At 41.8% G+C, this 26380-nt stretch overlaps 1 protein-coding gene across 2 annotated transcripts in view; it reads right to left on the reverse strand.

Moving 5' to 3' along the window:
* Positions 1–26380, reverse strand: part of LAMC3 (laminin subunit gamma 3) — a 4228426-nt gene that overhangs the window by 2465887 nt on the left and 1736159 nt on the right. For both annotated transcript variants that reach the window (XM_044058389.1, XM_044058388.1), the window contains one exon: positions 23720–23837. In XM_044058389.1, coding sequence (XP_043914324.1) covers positions 23720–23837 — 118 coding nt within the window. The remainder of the gene's footprint in view (positions 1–23719; positions 23838–26380) is intronic.

The raw sequence follows: 26380 nt of genomic DNA on the forward strand, positions 1-26380 counted from the left end.
AGCTCCTATAAACTCCAAGACTTGAACTGGTTGAGGTTAGGGACTGTGAAAGATTTACTGTGACCCCTAAAAATGGACACAACTGGAGTAAGAAATCTTGGCCTTCTGCAGGAGATGTTTGGCTGGTGTGGAGAGGATCCAGTCATCTAAATATGGAAACCCTCTGAATCCATGCAGTCTAAGATGATCTGCCACCACTGCCAGGCATTTGGTGAACACAGGCATTTGGTGAACACCCTGGAGGCTGTGGTGAAACCAAAGGCCAGGGTACTGAACTGGTAATGACTGACTCCCAGCCAAATGCACAGATATCTTTGAGAGCACCTATCTATATTGATGTGATAATACACATCTTGAAGATCTGTATAGCACATCCAATCATCCTTCTGTAGAAGCAGCAGAAAGGATTGAAACATGACCATCCAGAACTTGGAGTTCTTCACAAACTGATTTAGATAATGGAGATCTAGAATAGGTCTCAGATCTCCTGATTTCTTTGGCACTAAAAAGAATCTTGATTAAATTCTGGATTCTGCTTGGTCTGTTGGGACCTTTTGGATGACTCTTTTCTAGCAGCTTTTGAATCTCTAATGCTGCTAACTCCCACTGACTGGGAGGAACATCAGGGAGATGTCTCTTTTGTGAGGGGCACTGTGACAAAGGAATGAAGTATTCTTTGGATATGACCCTTTGCATCCAAGAGTCTCTTGTGATGGCTGCCCAGGTTGTCTGGGTGCAAGAAAAAATTCCCTCTGACTGCCTCCAGAGAAGAACAGTTAGACCACCTTTCAGGAGCACTGCAAGGGCTTGTTTGAGAAAGAATCTTGAGACCCTTGATTCTGCAAACACCATCTGCTCTGAAGATGGCATCTTCCATTACTTCCCCCTCTTCCTCTGGGAGAAAAATCTCCATGTGAGCCCTGAAAAGATCCTTGAGATTCTCTGAACCACATCATTTTACCACTGTGCTGATTCCAACAGAATCGTCTTTATGGGGTACAGAAACAGATTGCAACTTAGACTAGGTCTTTCCATCTTTCTCACCACAAAAAGTGTGTCCTTAACTGTGAGACCAAACAGAGAAGATCCATCAAAATAAACGACCACGGATCCAACACCAACAATTTATTGTACACAAGTCCCTAGCGCCTCGGCCTTCGCCTTCTAGGAGAATAACTTCAATAAACTAGCAAACATTTTTATACAGCATTCAATAAAATAATCAAGTTAATCAATTATCAATTATATAATTAATTATTAAAAACTCTCCAATTACACTCCAAATTCATACCTCTTGGCACCAAAGTATCATATTTCAGTATAAAAACAGTTTCTTTATATAACAATTTATGTTTAACTTTTTCTTCATTTTCATGCATACTTAGACTCTCTAAAACTGTAGCTAATAAGCCTTTGGCATCACTATTATGAAACTCTTTAAAATGTGTAGCAATGGGACTTTCCATTTTCTTATGCTTTATATCTCTTAAATGTTCCTGCAGCCGCGTTTTAAAAGCTCGTTTGCTTTCCCCTACATAAAACATATTACACGGGCACTTTAATGCATATATTATTCTTTCAGTGTTGCATGAATAATGTCCCATAGGATAAAACTGTTTACCATTAATATATTTAAATCTGTTGCAAACATACTTACAAGAGACACATTTACCACAAGAATATGTGCCCCTTGATTTAACATTAATACTAACATTAATACACAAACTTGGGGTGGAAAAACCTGCATGAACCAGCATATCTTTTAAGTTTCTTCCTCTCCTATGAGAGAAAGTAATGTTTCTAGGTAAAACTGATGTTAACTCTTTATATTTAAATAATGATTTCCAATAATATTTCATCATATTACTAATATCTAAAGAAAGTAAATCATAGGTCATAACCATAACAATTTTATTCAATTCATCACCCAAAAACTGATTATATGTTCTTTTCTTATTATTTTGCTTTTGTATTTTATTAGCATCTTGATTAATTCTTTTTATACTGTTTAACGAAGACATTACTTCATAAGCATCATAACCCCTTTTAATGTATGAGTACGCTGTTTTATCTAATTCATCATTAACTTCATCATTATGCTTATATAATCTATTTATTCTTAAAAACTCACCATAAGGTAATGAATTTAAAAGATGTGGAGGATGGCAACTACGTCCATCTAATAAATGTAATTCATTCTCAAATTTACGAAATATTTTTGTCACCACTTTCCCATTTAAATTTCCTTCTAAAGTTATATCTAAAAAATTTACTTTATTACCAACTTGAAAACCATCAAATTTCAAACCAAACTCATTCATTTGTAAATCTTTTTTAAATTTACATATTTCTGATTCGCCACCCTTACAAATAAAAATTAAATTGTCTATGTAACGATAATAACCAACAACATTTTTAATAAAAAATTCCATTCTATACAAAAATTCAACCTCAAAGAGATTCATCATAGCATTCGCATACATAGGAGCAAATGCTGCTCCCATCGCTGTTCCTCTTAATTGGTGGAATAATTGTCCATCAAAAATAAAAAAAAATTATTATTTAAGCAAAAACCTATAAGATCCACAATATATGATGACAAAGGACTATTTCCTAATAATTGCTCTATAGCTTTAAGGCCATATCTATGTTCTATACTTGTATACAAACTTCTAACATCTGCTGTAAACCAGTACATATCCACACTCCAAGTTATAGATTAAATTTTTGTTAAAAAATCAAAACTATCTTTAATATATGAAGGCTGCTTCATCACGAAAGGAAATAAAAAACTATGCAAAAATAAGCCCATATTATGTGTAAAGTAATTACATGCAGACACAATCGGGCGACCTGGAGGATATAACAAGTTTTTATGTACTTTTGGTAAACAATAAAACTTTGCTACTTCACATCCTTGAGTTGAGAATTTTTTAGAAATATCTTCCTTTGAAAAATATCCCAGTCTATATCCTTTATAACAAAGATCCTCAAACATTTTAATAGCTTGTTCATATTGTTTTACCTCACACTTTTCATATGTTCTGCTATCATTTAGATGTTCCCAACACATATTAGCATATTGGGTATGATGCATTAATACAATTTTATTACCCTTATCAGCTGGTTTTACTATTATTTCTTTATTAGCAGCCAGTTCTTTAATAGCAAGCCACTCATTTTTAGTTAAATTATATTGGATGTTACTTTGTTTATTATCAAATTCATTATATATGTTTTCTGCTGCAAAATTTATCATTGTCGAAAAATTTTTAATTCCTTCATGTTGAAAGGACGGTGAGAAAGTACTTTTGACCTTAATTCTACTAGTATCTAGGTGACAGTACACATTAGTTTCCATATAACTGTCACTTTCAGATACACAAGAATAATAGCTATCATCTGAATCATCATCAGTACTTAAATCTTTCTCATTTGGCTTATTCAACAAGAATAAATTATCATGATTATTTGCAAAGAAACACATCAAATTTAACTTTCGTATAAAACGATAGATGTCACTTTTTAAAACATACAACCTAGGTAAAACCGTAGGAACACATTTTAAACCATGATTAAGTGTGGAAATAGTGGCCTCACTGATAGTGAGGCCACTTAAGTTAATAATATAATTATTAACATTATTTTCACAATCTATTGAGTCACATGTGAAAGAGTTAGTTTTTCCTAAAACGTTTGTACCTCTGTACAGTTCCTGATGTCTCTGAATATTGTCTCCGTCCATTCTCAACACCGGTACCATTCCCTCTAGATTCGTCTTTATTGCCATATTCCGACCACCTCTTCCTCCGAAAGGAATTTTGAAACTGTTGTGGATTCTGTGCCACCGGTAGCCCTGGAAAATCATTACCATCTTCTCCAGCTTCGCTGTCCCAATCTGTAGAGGCATCCGATGTAGTATTAGGCCCACCATATTCCGAACGGTTTTCTTCGTCCGCAAACCTGACGTAACGACGTCGGTTCTTATTGTTGTTGATTGGACGAGAGAATGCCGAGCCCCCTGCATAGTCTTTGATGTCACGGTTCAATTTATATTTTTTTTACATTCAGCAATTCCTTCTCCATATCTATGAGTTTACTTTGTATATCCTTTAAACACAATTCCATACGTGATAGACCAGCCATTTCCGATAAAGTTTCACAAGCATTATTAATTTCAATTTTTAGTCTTTCCTGTTTTACTTTATCACGTTCCACCAAAATTGTAACCCACTCAATGGAACAATGATGGGCAGCCTCTACCCATCTTTTTTGGAAAGTTTTGTCAATTTCATCTACTAAATCAAAAGGAGTCGTGGGATTTTTAAAGGCTCACAAGCCTCTGGGTGTAATGTCTAATTCGATATATCTTTGTAAGCTTAGACATTTCAAATGCACGGCTAATTCTTTAGCCATTAATTTATCAAGCTTATTAAATGTCTCTCTCATTTCAGCAGGTAGAAAATTGTTAGCACTTTGGCCCACATTTGAGAAAGGATTACCCGATCGTCTTTGCTGTTCTCTCTCTAAAAATTTTTGCCAAAATATCACCTGTTGTTTCTGTGTGTTCCGAACACTATTCCACATCTCCCAATGCAGTAGTAAACTGTTCCATAGTTGTTTGATTTTTATCCAGCAAATCTTGCCTAAAAATTCTCGGCACGTTAAGTGATGGATCACTCGACATCTCAAACCATTAAACAACCAACGAAAAAAGCAAGATAGAAGGTGAAGGCCGAGGCGCTAGGGACTTGTGTACAATAAATTGTTGGTGTTGGATCCGTGGTCGTTTATTTTACTCTATCTTGCTTTTTTTCGTTGGTTGTTTAAAGATCCATCAAAAGTTGCACTGATAAAATAGGATTTAAAGGGCTACACAAAATCACACAGTCTCATCCAGACATGTCTCCTTATGGCTATGACTGAACCAGTGGCTTGTGAGGAACCTTTAGCAGCATGGGATATTAACCTCATGGACGCTTTGGATATAGATTGTACGATGGCCAGTTGGGAGTAATAAGTTTTCTCTTCCTCTGCTGACATGGTCCCTGGGGTAGATTTAGAGGCTTCCTTGATTAAGTCCCTCTGTAATCTAGTAAAATGTGCCAGGTAGTTGAGCAACCATAAGGCAAAGGTTGCCGAAGCATAAACAAGTTTTACAAACCTATCTAATGTCCTAGACTCCTTGTTAGGGGGATGGACAGAGCAGTAGCTGCTGCCACAATCATAGCAACTACAGGAATACCCTTACTCCAATACTGCTTGTCTTTAGGGGCTCCTAAAATATTGTCCAGATGGTGGGCATATGCTCTACAGAATCTAGTTCCTTCCATACCCAATGAGAAGACAAGGTCTATAAGGTCATCCGCGGCGGGGGGGGTAACCCAAGACGTAGATGGGTCAGACTAGAATGCTTCCAGGAACACCAACTCCTCTTGAAAAGTGCTTTTGGAGGACCAACCACCTTTCTGGTGCAGGATTTCTAAAAGGTCTCTGAAGGAGACATCCTCAGGTGGGACCTAGTGGATTCTTCCCCTCATCAAAGTCAGTGTCCTTGGATAAAGATCCCAGAGGGGAATCCAAGTGCCTCCTTCTGCATTTTCTCTTCCTGTGCATCTCTTCAATGGTGTACTCTGAACAGGTATCAAAAGAGACAGAAAGCTCCTGAACAAGCTGACCCTGTGAAGAAGAGTGATAGGACATAGAGCTCAAATCTGTTGGGGGAACAGGTATAGGATCCAAAGAAGTGGGAGTAGACGATTCTCTGGGATGGGAAAACACCCTTTCTACTACCTCAAAGGCAGTGTGTCTAGGAGATGCAGAAATCAACCTCTCCTAGCCAAAGTTCTCAGCTCAGTTCAACCAGTTCTTCACTCTTCCTGGATCTCACCTCCAAGGAGGGAATCAGACCCAAGCTGTCCAGTATTAAGGCTCCAGGGGGAAGAGATGGCTCTAAACCCCTTGGAGTCAAAGTCAACCCCCCACATCCAGCATCAATGGTTCGGCTCAGAGATTCATCCTGCTCAGTAGTGGTCGGCAGCGAACAGGTCAGGGACAAAGTCATATCTGAAAAAGAAGGCGGTGTCCTCACATCCAACACTTCACCTCTCAAAGCACTCAGATCCAATGGCTCCAAAACTATGGGTTGGATTGGAGAAGGAGTTATAATGGGTGAGAAGGTGGCTAAAGGCTCACAGATTTGATGGGAGATGAATCCGGAAAACGCCTCCATCTAGATTTGTGCTCTAAGAAATGTCCTCATCATTCTGTCCACATCTGCCTCAAAAAGACTATGGGTGGACCTGAATGAAGAAGTTGTGGAAGGAGGACTGGACAACTTCCTAAAAGTCTTGTGTAGAAATGGAGACCTAAGTCTGAGAGAGGCAAGTTCTGGAGACAATTTTGGCCTCTGATCCAAGGAGACCTAACCACAGAGGTTTGTCAGATCCAAGGTTGTCAAATCCAACAATTTTTCTATTTTTGAGGGTGGCTCTGAACTCAGAGTAGAAGCAGAAGACCATGGTGGAGAATCCTTCCTGTGTTCCTTTGGCTCTGATGGCTTATATTTTTTTAGCGAGAGTTTGAGCCCCAGAAGTTTTCTTTTGGCCTGCTTGTGGTGAGGAAGCTTCCCCAGACCCTTTTCAGTGTGCACACCTGCAACACACTTGGTCTACCTGCATCATCGCAGTTCGGGTTCCTCCCTACAGTTATTGCAAGCCAAGAATAACATTTTTTAATAATGATACCGACCAGACAAGTCTGCGTAGCACTCTTGGTCTACCTGCATCATCACAGCTCGTGTCCCACACCCCGCCCAGTAACTGCAACATTGCCAGATAAAACCACTTCTACGGTCCAGTTTCTTGTTACAGATATTGCAAGCCAAGAATAACACCTTTTAATAAGGATACCTACCAGACAAGTCTGCATAGCACACTTGGTCTACCTGCATTATCGCAGCTCAGCCCCAGCAACTGCAACATTGCCAGATAAAACCATTGCTATGGTCCGGTTTCTCCCTACAGTTATTGCAAGCCAAGAATAACACTTTTTAATAAGGATACCTACCAGACAAGTCTGCAGAGGTGACTGGATATTTACAGTTCTTGTTATTAGCAGATGTGGTTCTTAACAGTTATGTTTTAAACATTGTGACTGGTTATTTACATTTCCTTTTACAGCACATTTGTTACTTTTACTAGTTATTTTTTAAACATTGTTTTGGCCGGCGTGCACAACTGCAAGGGCTCCCCCCCACGCAACTATAGCTTTGTCTATTGCCACTGGGTGGCATAACTTAACAATATACTTGCTGTAGCTTGTCCCAAATAGATCTGCCTCCACACTGAATACTTATAAAGTAAGGTACCATTTACTTGGTGTATTTTGTCCCCCAGATAGATTGACCTTCCTTTGTATTACTTGCACACCAAGGCCATAAAGTAGTGTTTCTGCAACTAACTGCTTACACTTCTAATTTCCTGCTTCTACCTCTTCCTTGCTTACACTTACATTACAGCTCCAAGGCTTCCACTTCTTATGCGGATTGCTTTCCTTTGCAGTCTTCTGTGAGGGGGTAGGGCCAGATCTCTACCTGCTTTTTCTGGTTATACCTTCCCCCAATTTGTATCTCCTTCCTTTAACTCCCTCCTCCCCCATGCATATTAACTAGTCTATATTAATGGGTGTCTTTCAGCGGCGTCATTTTGAAAGTTATCTTTTGGCCTACTTGTGGTGAGGAAGCTTCCACAGAACCTTTTCAGTGTGCACACCTGCAAGTGTATAAGTTCTTCTCAAATGTTTGTAGTGCACCTGGTTTAACAGGCATGTTGATGTTTTCCAACTGTAGTGCTTGGCAAACTTTATGTAGTCTAGGGATCTAACTGACATAGTGATTGCTTTTACTACGGAAACTGTTTACTGTTACATATGCTGTTATGCTCACAATAGTCTAAGGGACTAACTGAAGCTGTGACTGCTTTTACTACATAAACTGTTTGCTGTTAAATATGCTGTTATGCTTACAAAGGATTTTAGTTGGAGACTTGTGTAATGTAATTTTCCTTAACTGGTTTTGACTGTTTTGTGAACTTGCCTACAGTATCCTTTCCCTAGTTGCATGTAGAAGGTGCAACTGCACATATTCCATTTACCAAAGTAGTGTTCTAAGTTGCCAGAGACAGAAATTCTTGTTCCCTCTTGTCAGCTGAAAAGCATCTTTGGTCTTTATTGATCTGTTTTAGTCTGCATTAATTAATATTACACCTTGCATAAGCATGTGTTCTATGCTATCCTCAAATGTGTTCTAAGCAATTGTCTACTGCAGTTATTTTGAGAAACGCTGACTGCATAAGTATGTATTTTACTGTTACTATAATATGATTTCTACCTGTTATCAAATCCACTACAAGCCCTGAGGTCAGCAGTCTGTACATTTATGGTCTGTTGAACTTCTATCTATCTCAGTCATTGCATGATAACTCCGCAGACACCACAGGTCTCCCTACAGACTCTCTAGGTTCCTTTATACCTCTCCTAACAACACACATCCACACTCAGTCAGCTTACACTCACTCCTCTTAACTTTACCATAACTGAGGTGTTGTGCACTTTGTAATTACTAGCCCATATTCCTAACATCACTCAGTCTCTCTTTTTTACAGCACACTTGGTCTACCTGCATCATCACAGCTCACCCCCCCCCCCACCTCCCCAGCAACTGTAACATTGCCAGATAAAACCACTGCTATGATCTGGTTTCTCCCTACAGTTATTACAAGCCAAGAATAACACTTTTTAATAAGGATACCTACCAGACAAGTCTGCAGAGGTGACTGGATATTTACAGTTCTTGTTATTTGCAGATGTGGTCCTTAACAGTTATGTTTTAAACAATGTGACTGGTTATTTACATTTCCTTTTATAGCACCTTTGTTACTTTTACTAGTTATTTTTTAAACATTGTTTTGGCTGGCATGCACACCTACAAGGGCCACCCCCAGGCAACTATAGCTTTGTCTGTTGTCACTGTGTGGCATAACTTAACAATATACTTACTGTATCTTGTCCCAAATAGATCTGCCTCCACACTGAATACTTGTAAAGTAAGGCAAGTAACATTTACTTGGTGTATTTTGTCCCCCAGATAGATTTACCTTCTTTTGTATTACTTGCACACCAAGACCATAAAGTAGTGTTTCTGCAACAACTGCTTACACTCCTAATTTCCTGCTTCTACCTCTTCCTTGCTTACACTTACATTACAGTTCCAAGGCTTCCACTTCTTATGCTGATTGCTTTTCTTTGCAGTTTTATGTGAGGGGGCGGGCCAGATCTCTACCTGCTTTTTCTGGTTAAACCTTCCCCCAGTTTGTATCTCCCTCCTCTAACTCCGTCCTCCCCCATGCACATTAACTAGTCTGTATTAGTGGTGCTCCTTGAGCGGCGCCATTTTGAAAATTATCTTTTGGTCTGCTTGTGGTGAGGAAGCTTCCCCAGACTCTTTTCAGTGTGACTGCATAAGTATAAGTAAATTAAACTAGTACAATACAGCCAAACAGACACATTTGGTGTAAACAGAAACAAGTGAAAAGATACATTTGGTGTACAAAGAAAAGAAACAAGCAAGCCCAGGGATATAATTGGAGTTAGTGTTAGCCCCGCAGTGCTTGTGCTCACTCCGCTCCCCTCCCTGCCTCATATTCCCACCTGCCCCCACTAGTGCTACATTTCAACTAAACTTAGCCAATCCCCTCATGCTAACCACCAATCACTGAATCTGCCCCAACCCTGTACCTATTTCCTTCTCTTCCACTATTCCACATCCTGTAAAGCACAATCTTCCATCTAACTACCTTACAATCACAAACACCTCTCATCATCCGCCACATCCACCCCATCCTAAGCAGATCTCTCACTTATAACCAAACCCAACCAAATCATGCCCATACTACCCAAACCCACATACATACACCTCTTACTATAGCTCCTAGGTGTATCCATCCTCCCACTGCTAACTTCTATCACCAACCACCAAAAACAACTTAATTTTATCCACATACCAAGAAAAACTACTTCCACTAACATTATTACAACACACCTTTTGACTCAACTAGACCCATATCACTACCAAACCTTCTTTATTCACCACTATGCACACAGATTACATCCATCATACTACCAGTCCCAAACTATAAAGAACTTTAAGACCCTAAATAAACTACTCAAACTCTATTTTTACCTCAGAACCCAACTCATTAGCTGTGGTGATATACACCCAAACCCAAGCCCACAAAATCTAGGAGCCCCAACCCTCAACCTGAATGATACCCTACTCCACCGAGACAAATCCACGTTCATTTTAAATTTAAATGTCAGAAGTATACTAAACAAAGTCCACGACCTTCATGCACTACTCTCCTTTTATCAACCTGAGATAGTCATACTAACAGAGCCTTGGCTTAAACCAGGCAACCACAACAATTAAATCACTTCACCAGGTTATAATATAATTCGTAGTGATAGATTAGGTAAAAAAGGGGGGGGGGGTGTTGCTATAGTGTATAAATCTCACCTCATCCTTGAAAACTCACTCCAACAAAAATAGAAGTTATGTACTCACCATAACGTTCCATCTGAGTAGATACTTCATTTGTCTGCAACCTGTGGGATTCGGATCCGACCGGCAGCTTTCCAAGCTTCAAGATCCGAGCTCCTAGCTCCTCCCCCTACCCATAATCCCTTGCTACCAACCACATTACCTCAGATCGGTTATTTTGCCCTATAAGCTAAGGATGGAGAGAACTCTCCACAGGACAATATTTTACCAAGGTTCGGGGGATGGCAGGGGGGGTCGGTTGCAGACAAATGAAGTATCTACTCAGATGGAACGTTATGGTGAGTACATAACTTCTATATCTGAAGTAGTTACTTCATTTGATCTGCAACCTGTGGGACAGAGTCCCCAGCTTACCTAAAGGCCCTGGGTGGACCCTACGGAAGGATATTCCGAAGCACCGCGGAGCCAAAGGAAGCCCTACTTCTGGAGATCATGTCCAGTTTGTAATGAGAAATGAACGTATGGGAAGAGGACCAGGTAGCCGATGAACAAATATCGTCAACTGGAACTCTAGACCAAAACGCTGTTGAGGTAGCCACAGACCTGGTAGAGTGTGCCCGGATGGCAACCGGAGCTGGTCTCCCAATTTGAAATGTATGCCTGTCTGATACATTGAGAAATCCAATTTGCTACTGTCACCTTAGAAATTGGTTTGCCCATGGCTGATTTAGCATAAGAAACAAACAACTGGTCTGACTTGCGGAAATCTTTAGTCCTGTGCAAGTAAAAATGCAGTTGCCTGTGTACATCCAATTTGTGCAATGTGTATTCACCTTTGTTTTGGAAGCTAGGAAAGAAAACAGGGAGGTTAATAGATTGATTAATGTTAGATTCTGTGGCTACCTTAGGAAGAAAAGAAGGACTAGTCCTGAGGGCAACCCTATCTTTGTGAAAAATAAGGTATGGATACTTAATGCACAAGGCTTATAGCTCTGATACCCGCTTGGCGGAGGTAATTGCTACCAAGAAGGCTGTCTTCCAAGATAAGAACTTTAATGGCACAGAGGCCGCAGGTTCGAAAGGTGGTCCCGTTAATGCTTGTAATACCAGGGTAAGATCCCATGGAGGCATAGCCGGTTTAATGGGAGGCTTTAAGAGGAACACGCCTTTTAGAAAGGCTTTGCATATTTTAACTGAAGCCAAGAACTATGCCATCTCCTACATGATAATGGGAGATGGCAGCAAGTTGAACTTTAATGGTGGACGCTAGCTCCCTGCTCAAAAAGGAGGGATAGAAAGTCCAGAATGTTGGGAATAGGAACCGTAAAGGGGTCTAATCCCTTATCCTTTGCCCAGATGGAAAAGCGTTTCCATTTACTGTTGTAGAGTTTTCTAGTGGATGGCTTATGAGCTGCTACGAGAATAGCCTTGACTGGGGAAGAGATACCGGGAGTCCTTGCCATTAATGGAACTGGATCAGCCAGGCTGTGAGCCGGAGGCTGACCAGGTTTGGAGTGTGGCATCTCGTTGGATGCGAGATTAGGTCTGGTTTGGGATCCAGAATCCAAGGGGGAGCCACACTGTGAGACTGCAGAATGGGGAACCAGACTTGTCGAGGCCAGAATGGGGCAATGAGAATCACTTTGCTTCCCAACCGACAGGCTTTCTGGATGAATTTCATCATCAGAGGAAGAGGAGGATATGCATAAAGAAGACCGGGCGGCCAAGCATGAACCAGGGCATCCCTGGGAGATTCCCCTTTGGGGGGAACTATCGCGAAGTACTCGCTGCATTTTGCGTTTAGGGGAGAAGCAAAAAGGTCACAGCGAGGTTGACCCCATTTGTGGAATATCTGTTTCGCGACCGAGGGATTCAGAGACCACTTTTAAGGGCTGAGAAACACCCGACTTAGGCTGTCTGTTAATATGTTGGTCCGTCCCGGAATGTGTGTTGCTATCAAAAAGCGGTTGGTGGAAATCGCCCATTCCCACACTCTCATGGCTTCTCGACACAGGGGGCAAGACCTGGTCCCTCCCTGTTTGTTGATGTACCATACCACGGACATGTTGTCCGTGTGGATTGCAATAGTCCCCAGAGGTAGAAAGTGATGGAGAGCTTGTAACGCCAATAGCACTGCCCTCATCTCTAGGACATTGATATGCAATGCAGTCTCTAGAGGAGTCCACGTTCCTTGGACAGACTTCCCTGCATAATGCCGGCCCCACCCGAGGCAGGAAGCGTCCGTGGTCAATGTGGCTTCGACTGGGGGAATCACAAAGGGTCTCCCTTCTTTGAGATCTTCTGCCTGCAGCCACCAAAGTAGGGAGTCCCTGCATGCCCTGCTCAGGGGAATCAGCATGTCCAAAGGATGGGTCAACAGAGACCATTGGACCTGGAGAGTCCACTGTAATACACGCATCCGCAGACGGGCATGGAGAGAAAGGCCAATTGCCACCGACATAGATCCTAATGCCCTCAGGACTAATTCTGCTGGGGGGGGTTTGGAATCTGAAGAATAGCCAAGACTTGGCGGTACAAACTGTTTATTCTGGTTGGTGTGAGGACCACTCTGGAGATTCGAGTATCCAACCTGGCCCCTATGAAATCTAGGGCTTGAGATGGGCACAGGCAGGACTTCTTCAAATTGACTGAAATGCCCAAATGAGCAAACAGAGATAGGGCATAGTCTCTCGCTGTAACCAGAAGATGCTTGTTGGGGGCGGTGAGGAGCCAATCGTCCAGGTAAGGGAACACCTGAATGCCTTGGAGTCTCAGGTGGGCTGCTACCACTGCCATGACTTTGGTAAACACTCTGGGGGCTGAGGTTAGGCCAAATGGAAGAACCCTGAACTGATAATGACTGGCTCCTAGCCGGAAGCGGAGAAATCTCCTGGACCGTCTGTCCATTAGTATATGGTAGTACGCGTCCTTGAGATCCAACGAGCACATCCAGTCGTTCTCCTGCAGAAGGGGGAGAACAGATTGGAGAGTGACCATCCGGAACTTTTCCTTGGGTATGAACAGGTTCAGGGACGAAAGGTCTAGAATGGATCTGAGGTCCCCCGTTTTCTTTGGCACCAAGAAGAACCTGGAGTAATAACCCGATCCGGACTGATCTGGGGGGACGGGCTGGATGGCTCTTTTTCTTAGCAACTCTGAAATTTCTTGAGTTGCGGACTCCCTTTGATGGGGTGGAACATCGGGGAGATGTTTGGGCTTGGGGGGGGGGTTTAAGAACAGAATTGTGTAACCTCTGGATATTATCTGGAGCACCCATCGATCGTTTGTAATTGACTCCCAGCTTGATAAGTGCTCCGATAGTCGCCCCCCGACTGTCTCCAGAGAGGGACAGTCGGGCAAGCCCTCAGGGCTGTTGTGCGGGTCCCTCCGAGAAGGGTTCTCTAGACCCGAAGTTACGAGGGCCCCCTCTGCCTCTGGGCCGGCGTCCACCTTGTCCTCCTCTGCCTCTAGAGGACGAGTTGTCCGCAGCAGGATGGGATTGCTGAGATTTCCAGAACCACAGCTTCTTTTGCCCCCTCTGATTCCTGGAGAAGGATATTTGGGGGTTCGAGAAGCGGACTCCGACGGCCGACAGCGTCTTCCCATCCTTCTTGCTTTGGACTAGCGTGTCGTGAACCGATGAGCCAAATAAGGCCGAACCATCATAAGGGGCGTTCGCGAAGGACGCCTTGAAGGGATCCGTGAAATCGCAGAGGCGGAGCCAGGAGTGCCGTCGCAAAACTACTCCCGCTCCGCTAGCTCTAGCGGCTCCTTCCGTGGCATGAGAAAGAAGCCGCATAGATGTGTTTGATATGGACTTTAGAGTGGCCATTCGGGTCTCAAAAACCTTTTTGTCTGAGACCGAGATGGACTCCGGAGGGGCTGCAGCGTATTCCTTAATTAAGTCACGCTGTAGCCTGATAGTGTGTGCCATGTAGTTCAGCGACCTTATAGCAAAGGTTGCTGAAGCAAACATCCGCTTCCCAATATGGTCCAAAGCCCAGGACTCCTTGTTGGGCGGATAGATCGAAGAACTTTCTTGGGCAAGTTCTTTCTTAGTTGCAGCCGCCACCAACATAGCATCCACTGGTGCACCTTTGGACCACGAAGGTCTATCAGAGGGAGGGCTGAGGACCTTATCCGGGCATCTAGGGATAGGCTCCACGGTGTCGGGCTCCTTCCAAGCCCTGGTGGTAATTAGGTCCACCAAGGGGTCGGCTGGCGGGGACACCCAGGAGGTAGATGGGCCTGCCTCAAAGGCCTCCAGAAATATGGACTCGTCCATGGAGGGCTTTTGGGCCGACCACCCCCCTCTTATACGCAACATCTCCATGATGTCTCCAAATGAGACATCTTCAGGGGGTGACCTTGGGGAACCCTGCGTATCCTCCAAATCCGTATCCATGGTAATGGACTCGGGGGAGTCCAGGTGCCTCCTTTTGCACTGGTGCTTCCGAGGCGCCTCTTCGGCGGGGCTGTCCAAAGAGGGCTCGTCCACCGGTTGGTGTTCCTCCCTGGGAACTAACTGGAGGCTTTGGGCAGGCTGTCCCGATGGACGGATGAGCGAAGACAGACCCTGATACAGTGGGGGCACGGGCGGATCCGAAGGCCCGGTTGGGGACGTGGATGACCTCGACAGTACCCTCTCCACTACCTCAAAGGCCGAGGGAGATTCACCATCACCAGCCTGAGAAAGTAACCTCCTCGGCTCCGAGGTAAGGATCGGGGTCGGAGCTGAAGCAATCGGATCCGAGGCAGTGGTGCGCTCTGGCCCCATCGGCGCCGAAGACACAACCACTCCCTCGGATCTGATGCTCAACCCTCGGTCCTGAGAGCTTGGATCCGACAAGCTCGAAGGCATAGTCGGCGTCGAAGACACTATCCCTGTCGGCGCCGACGTATCCCCGGATCCGAAAGGGTCTGGATCCGAAAACTCCGAGACCCGATAATGGGTCGGAGAAGGAGCTATCGGGGCAAACATGGGGGCTGCACTCCCTCCCAAGGGGGGGGGAGGCAAGAGCATCCCCATCTGCATCTGGGTCTGCAAAAATCTTCGCATCATCCGATCCATGTCTGCTTCGGAGATGCTTCTGGTAGACCGCGAAGAGGTAGTCGAAGCAGGCCGGGAAGGCCGCCTCGAAGACCTCGAGGGAGACCTATCCTCCTCCTCTGGCTCCGGGGAAAAGGAAGGTGAATGGAGCCGAGAGGACAAGGATCCGGAGACCCTCTCAGATTTCAGAATCTTTTCAGGCGGAGCCGAGGGATGAGACTCGGCCCGCCTCTTAGAAATATGACCCTCTCTCTCTCTGTGTTTCTTCTTCTCCCTGTGGGAAGAAGAACCAGACTCCACAGAGCTAGTACCCGATAAGGGAGGTTGAGTCCCGGGTACAGCTGAGGGAGTAGCCGGCGCTGAAGCTACCGGAGTAGCCTGGATCCGGCTAGGAGAGGAAAAAGAAGCTGATTCCTGAGGGAGTTTTCCCACCAGGATCAGCTTATTCTTCCTGTCCCTAAGTGCCTGAGGATTAAAGGCCGCACAAATCTGGCAGGCCTCTGACAAATGTGCTGCCCCCAGACACAAAACACACTGAGTGTGGCCATCAGCTGGGGAAAGCTTATGGCCACACTCAGTACACTTAGAAAATATAGCTTTTGCTTCAGCCATAACTCTCTCACACACACACCCAAACACTAAGGGGGGAGGGGAGAGACAAAATTTAAACTAAAGAGAAAGTTTTTTTTTTTTTTTTTTTTAAACGTGGGTATGATTAGATAAATGCTAAAAACAACACACACACAATTTAAACTAGAAACTAGCTTTTAGAAAAAGGAACAATCTCACCAGGCCAGGAGCTCTTCACTAAGAAGCAACTGTCTTTAGCCGCGGCAAAAAACGATCTGAGGTAATGTGGTTGGTAGCAAGGGATTATGGGTAGGAGGGAGGAGCTAGGAGCTCGGATCTTGAAGCTTGGAAAGCTGCCGGTCGGATCCGAATCCCACAGGTTGCAGATCAAATGAAGTAACTACTTCAGATCTAAAACTTAATGATAGTAAACACATCAACATCATAGGATGCTACATCCCTCCAGGCAACAATATCCCCATTACAGAAAAACTCCTAGAATGGATATCTAACTCCCTCCCCCAGGAAAGCATAGTACTAGGAGACCTTAATATTGACTGGCAAAACTGTTCCAATCATAACCCACGCTCCCATTTTAACCTACATGGCCTAACCCAACACATATTTCAATACTACCTTCTTAAACAGCCTTAACCATTCATGCCCCCTCCAGAACAACAAGAATTAAAACTAAATATGCCCCCTGGTTAACCCCAGACACAAAATCCCTCCTCAAAAAAAGAAACAAGGCCTGGACCAACTACCTCGACAGTAAATCTCAATTGAACAAACAAATACATGCTGAACTACGTAACAAAGCCAAAAAACTCACCAAAACAGACAAAACATCTTACTACCAAAAGTTACAGGATAAGCACAGGAACAACCTACAAAAATTTTGGACAGCAATTAACTCTATTCTACAACCAGGTAAAACAACTAGCCCAACCCCAAAAATAGATAACCAGGAAGACAACCCCACTCAATTTAATAAATACTTTACAGAAACCATCCAGACCCTTGCAAACAACCAACCCTATGACAACATCTCCACTCCTGCACCCCCCACCCCCAACTAACAATTGCCCCAAGTTCAACTTTCACCCAGAACCAACCAAATCCATTGAAAAACTACTCCGCAAGCTCAAACCAACATCTCTAGCTGCAGATAAATTACCTGCTGAATACCTCAACCTGGCTGCAGAAGCCATATCATATCCTGTCTCCATCCTAATTATCAGATCCATCTCAGAGTGTATAGTACCCAAGCTATGGAAAATATCACATATCATCCCTCTACATAAAGGGGGAACCTCCCTGGAACTCTATAACTACCGCCCTATAGCCATACTACCCCCTTTATCTAAAATTTTGGAGAGGGTAATACACAAGTAACTAATGAAATATCTCCTAGAAAATAATGTAATAGCAGCACAACAACATGGCTTTAGACCCTTCCATAACACCTCCACCGCACTAACAGAATTCACCAACATTGTCAATACTCACAGAAACAATGGACTCCTTGTATCTGCCACCTTCCTTGACTTGTCCAAAGCATTTGATATGGTTAACCACAATAAACTCCTTCTTTCACTAGCAACACTAAACCTTACCACCCCCTGCCATCTCCTGGTTCAAAAACTACCTAGAGGGAAGGAAACAAACTGTTATGTGGCAAAACCAACTCTCACCCCCCCACCAGTCTCCCTAGGAGTATTTCAAGGCCACTTCTTTTTACCCTCTTCACCAATCAGCTCCCAAACAGTATTCCTAAAGCCTCAATAGTGCAATATGCAGATGATACCACCATAATATGTGCAGCCAAATCAATTAACATCCTTCACTACCTAACACAAGAATGCTTTTCCCTAGCAGAAACTTGGATTACAAACCAAAAGCTCATTCTGAACCCAAGTAAAACAATGTTAGTACTCTTTAGCTCCCAAAGAGCCACACCTCCCACTGAATTCTTTCTTCATCTCCTCCTTTAACAAGACCACAGTCACCCCCACAAATCATACCAAACTCTTAGGGGTTGAAACAGATAATCACTTTAGATTTGACCTACATATTTCTATAACCATAAAAAAGTACATAAAAACTTGGCTTACTGTATCGCAATAAAAATGTCTTCACTGACCACTCCAAAACTACAATAACAAGGACTCACCTACTATCCACCCTACTTTATGTCTCCCCCATGCTTACAAATCTCCAAAAATCCGACCTAAACAAACTTGATAGTTATTATAATAAGATAGCCAAATTCGCTAGAACCCCTCCCATCAGAACACATCACTGTGAATGCCTAAAATAACTCAACTGGCTAGAACTACCACTACTACTTCAACTCAATCAACTATCACTAGCCCACAAAATAATACATAACTCTGAAAACACCCCAGCCCTACAAAATCTTTTGCAACCCTATACAACTGCCAGGCCCTTGAGGTCTAGCACACAAAACCTCCTCAAAGTAACCAAATATAACAATTAAGCTGGTAAGTCTGTCTACAGCCACTGTATAGCAAAAACCTGGAACTCCCTTCCTGCCCACATAACTGACAACAAATCCCCATCACAGTTCAAGAAACTTGTTAAAACTCACATTTTGAATTATCGACTGTGCTCCTGTATTCCCCCTGGCTAATGTCTCATTAGAACACTTCACCTAACTTAAGTAACTCTGCTAAGCCAACCAATCATAGTACTATACCCACTTAGGACTGCTAATCTATTGCTCATCCCATCTCTCCAGGAGTTAGAGAAAACTACCCCAGCAATGTTGAGCTCTCCATAAGCAACTAAAACCAGGAGAAGACATATTGTAAATCAATTTGTTATCCTTCTCAACTTAAACCAGGTGAATACATATAGTGAATCAGTTTGTCATCCTTCTCAACTATAGCGAGCATTATCTGCTCTCTCGGAGCCTTATTCTACATCTCTCTGCCTTTACTCTGATAATAAATTTATGACAGGAATCCCAAACTTAGGAATATCTTCTAAAATATAATATTATGTTGTAGAAAATGAATGTATTCTATCTGTTAGTGAATATGTTTGTCAAAGTCTCTTCTGTGGAAATTGTATGTCAAAAGTCTGTCCTTAAAACTATGTTTTGTAAAATATTGTTCTCTTGGAGCTTTTCTAACTGGGCCTCCACTGAAAATGGACTTTTAATCCAGTTGGACTTTCCCAGTCAACAAATGTAAAATAAAAAAAAAAAAGAAGCTTGTAAAAGGCACTTCAGGTCCAACTTATTCTGCCTATCACTGACTGGCCTTGAGTTAAAGTCTGCACAGATCTCACACTAAACAATATACAAACTCCCTGTGGGCATCAGCATTGAGTATCTTATGCCCAGTGGAAATGTACTTCTTAAAAGAAAATTCTAGGTTCATAGGTTGGTACTAGGCTATTGGCCCCAGGGTCTATACAAGCCTAGCCATAACAATTCCCTGGATATTTCTTCCCACAATATTTACTTCCCTGGACCCCTGTCTAGCAAGGCGACTGACCTGATCCCCAGGGTGAATTTTCTATCTCCCATCCAATCGTCAAGGTTCCTTTTGAAGAAGGTCAAGGAGGCACACTGCTTGACATGTATGGGCAATCTATTCCAGAGTATGGGGAGAGTCTCTGCGTCAGGAACCTATCCCTCCAGCATGTTTTGTTCATTGTGATGACAAGGTTTAGATCCCTGGAGCATGTGTCTCTGAGGGATTGGGATTTCTTTAAGTGGAGCATGTCCAACAGCTCAGGGTTTGACATGGCCTTGTATGTTAAGCAGAGATCACCTCTGAGTAGGCAATATGCCACAGCGTATAGCTGGAGTTTCTTTAGAAGGTCAGCACTGGGCATCTGCTTTAGGCCTGTGATTCTTTTAATGAGGTATTTCTCTGGCCTTTCCAGCTGTTGCAGATGTCTTGTGAGTTACATACCAAATAGACCGTTGTAATCTATAATGGGTTTAATGAGGGATGAGTACAGTGGGACAATGACATCCTTTTTTCTGGATGAAAAGCCCTTAGTCATGAGGTGTGCCACATAGAAGTATTTCCTGACTGTTGTGGCAATGTGGTTATCGAAGGTGAGACCACTGTCCACCTGTGTCCCTAAGTCTCTCATTACACTTTCGGTGTTTAGTGTACTGCCACCTATGTGGTAATTCATGGGTACATGTTTTTTCCCAAAAGGGATAACTATACATTTCTTGGCATTAAGCTTGAGCCCATGGCTTTGGCACCAAGCATCTGTTTTTGTAAGGCCCTTTTGTAGAATATCCACATCATTTGGGGATTCACTAATGGCTCCCAGTTTGCAGTCATCTGCGAACTTTGTTAGCCAGAGTCCCTTAGTGTTGGTCTGTACTTCAGAGAAGTAGATGCCAAACAAGAGCGGTCCCAGGACTGAACCCTGAGGTACTCCACTTGTCACTTGCCTGTAGCTGGATTTGGAGTTGGCTACTTTTACAGTCTGAGTTCTGTCAGTAAGCCAGTTGGCAACCCATCGAGTGACGTAGGGATTTATGCCCAGTTTAGTAAGTTTATCTATGATTCCAGAGTGGGGGATGGTGTCAAAGGCCTTGTTGAGGTCCAGATAGGCTGCGTGGACCACCTTACCCTTGTCCACAGCTCTAAAGACTGATTCAAACAACCAAACACTAACCATCAACAAGAAGGGAAAAGAGAACATGGAAACTCTACCAGTAGTTTTTTTTTTTAGAAAGTAAAGGAAAGATTACTGGTCACTTAGGTGAAGTAAATGATCCCATGGCATTTATCTAAAAAAGTAGGAATAGCTTCATTCTGTACATATTTTACATTTTTATATTATTTATACATTTATACTGTGGTGGTGGTGCTGCGGTAGCATTGTCGCCTCACAATAAGACGTTGTCCTGTTCGATTCTCAGCTAGAGCATCTTCTGTGTGAAGATGTGCGTGAATGGGTGTATCTTCGTTGAAGGCTGTGCGTCAGGGCCAGCAACTCGGCATGTAAAAATCTACTGCCAATCATTAGTGGATCAGAGTTCCACTGTGGCGACCCCTAACCGGGAAAAGCCGAAAGACACAAGACATATTATTCATACATTTATATCCTCATTATTTACACTTTCAGTTTTTCATTAACATTATCTACACTTTTCTTCGTATCAGATTCATCTCCATAACCATCTTTTTATATAAAATGACACATCTTCATCCTCTCTGTTTTTATTATACAATGATCCACATCATCTTCTTTTCTACCATATCCATAGTGTAACAAATATTTTATCCCACATATCAATTTTACACATTACATTATTTTGTCATAATTTATATATCATATATTTATATTTAAATTCCTGAATCTGTCCATCTCCATCCACAACCCCACAGATAGGCTCACAGTAACACTGACAATCATCTAGAACCAAAGCTCACACAACTATGTGGCTAGCCCTGCCTCAGTTTTTCTTCCACACTACATACAAGCATGCACACAGACACCTACATACAATTTAGTGTGTCCAATCCACCTACTACAAGTCTTTGGAATGTGGGACGAAACCAGAGCACCAGCAGAAACCCCCCTGCAAACACAGATAGGACAAGCTAATTCTTCATAGAAGGCACCCCTAGCTGAGAATCAAACCAGAGAACCTCTTATTTTAAGGTAACAGTACTACCCACTGCACCACTGTGCTGCTCTCTATCACTAGTTGTCTCCATGTTTTGAGTCCATATTCCCCCAGTCTATCTACATCAGTGTTTTGTGTTTGTCTGCCCACTGCTACCTTCTCTACTCACTCTAACTTTCTCACACATGCTCCTTGTTACTTTCACCATCTACCCTTCTTTTTTAAATACATAAAATGGATGCTGCACCCCCCAAAATATGTCCATCTTCCCCCTCCAATGATTATTCATTATGTTTACCCATGTGTGTGTGTGTACTTCTGCTTTATATTCCCCTTTTTCTACCTTTACTATCCCTTCCTTTCCTCCTTGATATAATGAACTGTGTTGACACTTTGTTCCACTGGCCCAATGTGGCATACTTACAGAGTCTGAGTGGTAGCTATGAGGCAATACCCTGGGGTGGGTCTACTTAAAAAGACTGAAAGAGCACTTACCTGAAGGCCACAAGGTCAAGACAACATCGTTGAAACATCAGAAGAACGAACACTCGTAAAACTGATAAGGAGCTCCGGGAAAGTCACCACTTGCCCATCACCACAAAAAAACACAAACCAAATTAAATCAAATGCACAAATGTGGGGGGCTTCACCATCACCCCCCAACTGAATATACCAACTCTGAGATCACACTACAGTGGGGAAAGGGCAAAGTTCACCATGATGGCCAAGTGGTTCTTTTCCCACACTAAAGTTCTGGTGCTCTGAGTGTTCATTTTTCTGCAGTTATGATGATGTTGTCTTGGTCTTATCTTTGGGTAAGTGGTCTTTCAGTCTTTTCAAGTAGACCCCCTGGGGCAGCCCACCTTACTATTCTTGTCATGTGAGTCTCATTGCTTATCATAGCGCATCCCTTTCATTACTGTTCAGCAGGGTGACTGTTGACAAGTAAAGAACCTGTACTAATTTTCTGCGCTGCCCTCTCCTCGTAGTGCCAGCTTTTTGCCAGTCCTTAATACATACCTAAGCAGCAATGGGACACTCGGAGATATGGAATCCTTTTCATTCAGTTCTGCACCATGGCAAGCAAATGCTTATGCATACCTCCATTGATGTATTCAGTTATTAATAATAAATAAGGTTAATTGAAAAATGTGGCTTCTTCTTTTTCTGCACACACTCTTTGGCATCCTGTCTTGTTTCTTTTAACATATTCAATCAAGGGTTATATTCAAGGCATTAAGCAGCACTTTTATTTGTGCCAAATGTATTTCTTTCTCAGTTCATCCATCAGCATTCAGTAAATCACTACTTTGTTAAGATCTATGTGTCTTAACAAACCTCAGTATTCATTGGCAATTTTATCATCAATTTGTTATATGGATTCAATTCTAGTTACATACTGTACACCCTGGGCATTTCAACTGCAGAACGTTTGTACAAAGTGGTGGATGTGGTGGACATTATCAGACCTCACAATCCTTGCAAGTGCTTATATGCTAGCCATGACTCTCACATGCACATGTGTTCTGAGATTTAAAAACAGGAAAGACAGGTGGAATACTAATAATTTAAGATTTTGTACAAAATCCGATACTTCAAATTCGCACAAAAATGCAACCATTACTGCAAGTAAAGATTCAGCATTTGATTTTAATGGGCAGAATAGATTACTGCTTCAGGGTTACATCTGCCAGAATTAAAACGAAAGACAAACAAAAAAAGATTAAATATTCCCTTTTAAAACTTGGTTAAATTGCATATCATAACCACTCATGATACAAAACATAGAACTAAGAAATATACTAGTCTGCGGAACAAATCACAAGAACATTTTCTTCAAACATATGAAACAGGCACAGCTTGCAGGTTTCACAAGAGTACAAATATATGTGATTTAGCTGTACTATACCTGCATCCACCTTCAGTAAGAGAGTGATATCCCAGCTGACATTGATCACATTTCTCTCCAGTGACATGTTGTTTGCAGCTGCACATACCCAAATTATTACATTGTAAAGTCAGTGAACCTGTCAAGATCAAAGCAGAACAGTCAGAGCAACTGAAGCAGCATCAGACAATGAATTTGGTCACAAGTTACATGCAGTTCAAAGGTGGTAGAATATATGGATTGGTTGCTCCTGCAAACTAAGTATGAGAAGAGACTTGCACAGAAGAGATTTCTGGAACAGTAAACAGGTTGCAGTGCATCACAAGGTGACATTTTTTTCAAGGATGTGGGAATGCAAAGTAAAATGTTACATTCTGTCATGGAGTAGAAGAACATACAATTCTACCAAACATTAGCTCTCAGTGGATATCCAATGAAAGACTTCAAAGGAAAATTGATATGGCATGTGAAATGCATCATGTAACAGTAATACAGATTAAAGTTGAAGATATGCATAGATTATGATACACGTCTCCACATTATATATGTGATTTGCATTACAGAGATATGGTCCATTTGGTACAGCTTTCAAATTTGTATTTGCTACAGTCTGTCTTCCAGACTAAATTATGGGAGCCTTTTTTCTGGTAAGTTGTTTTTTTCTTTAATATTTTCACACAGTGCATTTAACATGACCCTCAGAAATTAAGTGTGACATTAGTGCAAAAACAGTTTAATTTTTTCCCTTTGCATAACATTTTGTAGTTTCGCTAAATAAAATATGGTAGCTGACATAATTCAATAGCTGTAAATCACTTCTGTTAGCTGAAATAGCCTTATGGAAATGTGTAGGACTGCACACAGGAGTAAAATGGCTGTGTGGAATTAGAAAGATAAATATAATATAATATAACGTAATATAATATACAGATACTTTGAAGAAATCCATCACTCAGGCAGATGGAATGGTGTCCTTTCACAACTACCACCTGTTACTGTTCAGTTCCTACAGAACTTGATGATAGGGCCACTGTTTTTTTTTTTACTCTCTTTATAAATGACGTTTTTTCATTGTGATGAAGCAAAACTGGTTCATGCAAGCAATAACTATACAGTCTTTGATGCATATAATGTAGTCAGCACAATCAATAGTGAAAAGTAGTCCAGCTTTGATTTACTACAGTTATAGCTTAAACCTATGAGACTTAATTTTATTACTGTTGAACTATGTTCATTTTAAACAAGAGCCAGAAATCATTGCTAATCAAATATTAATAATCTATCCAAGGACATTTCTAGTACTCTAGCCCATCAAAATATGGCATTATCTTAATCTAGTCAGACAAGTCAGCAAATTATTAACTACTTTCATCACATTATCGATAATGGATTACATTTCAATAAATACAAGGCATCATGTGTCTAAAACCAATAAAAACCTAGATCAGCTCAAAAAAGCTATTGTTTCCATTTCACAATGCTCATTTATGTACCCCTGATATGCAGTTACTACTTTCATGTCAGTATTCTACACATCATCTAACTAACCTGCAGTCTTGTCTAGGCCATAAACTTAAACAGGACTTACAGTATGGTAGCTAGATTTGCTGGATATCATTATAATAGAACACGCCACTGCTTATTTCTTCATAGCTTCAAAAGATTGAAGTTTAACCAGAAACTGATGGAATTCAGTTGACATTTGCCATTAGATTCCTGCAGACTTCCAGGTTTTGTGCTTTGACTAACAGAGCAAGACTGCACAATATGAGCACAGTACTTCTGCTGGACAGTTAATACACATATCCAAAAGTAAGGTATACATATGGAGATTTTCATTATCCAGTACATATTGACTAACTCTGGAAGAAGCTGCCCATGGTTTAAGATGAATGCCTGTAAAGGACGTCTTTAAGATATCTTTGAATAAATATCTACAGGTACACTGGAGTTATCAGTGTGGTCTGACTTATTACCTTGTCACTCATTACTGAAAAATGTATCCCAGGGACAATTATTATCTGTGCACGAGTATACAAATTACTTGCAGTACCTCACCGAAGCAAATTTGCTGAGTATTGCTTGTGGACTATTAGTTCTTTTTAATGATTGGTAGACATTTGAAGTTTATATATCAGTTGCACTGGTCTCTGAAAATTACAACCATGTATATATGTAAAGTATACGTGCTAAATATGCAGTATATGTCATGTTTCTAATAAATTATTTTGTGCCTGATAGAACCAAAAAAGGACATGTCAGTGTTGGGGACAATTCTGAAACAATTCCATATTTTTCTGGTGGGTGGCAGCATAAAATTAATGGAGATAAAACAAAGGCTATAGCTATAAACAATGTACCCACACATGAATTGGTCCAGAAGTACCCATATTATGGAGACATGATTAAATTAAGTATTTATGAGTCTGGATTAAAAAGGGTTAGGTTATGGCAGCTAAGGATATGTGGGAAGAGATTAAACAAAAGATAATGCAAACAGTGAGAAACTGGAAGCTCTTGCCTATGGATATAGATAGCAAGACACAAGCAGTAAAAATGTTTTAGTCCCATTAGTTTTATACATAGGTCAGATATATTTTTATCAACTAAGGGATAAATTGTTGAATGATTTTTATGTTGGTGATGTGAGCAAGAATTAAGTGGGATTAGTTGATCCTCCCA

This window comes from Protopterus annectens, chromosome 16.part0, assembly GCF_019279795.1.
Source record: "Protopterus annectens isolate FY-2018-M chromosome 16.part0, PAN1.0, whole genome shotgun sequence".
NCBI classification, from domain to species: Eukaryota; Metazoa; Chordata; order Ceratodontiformes; family Protopteridae; genus Protopterus; species Protopterus annectens.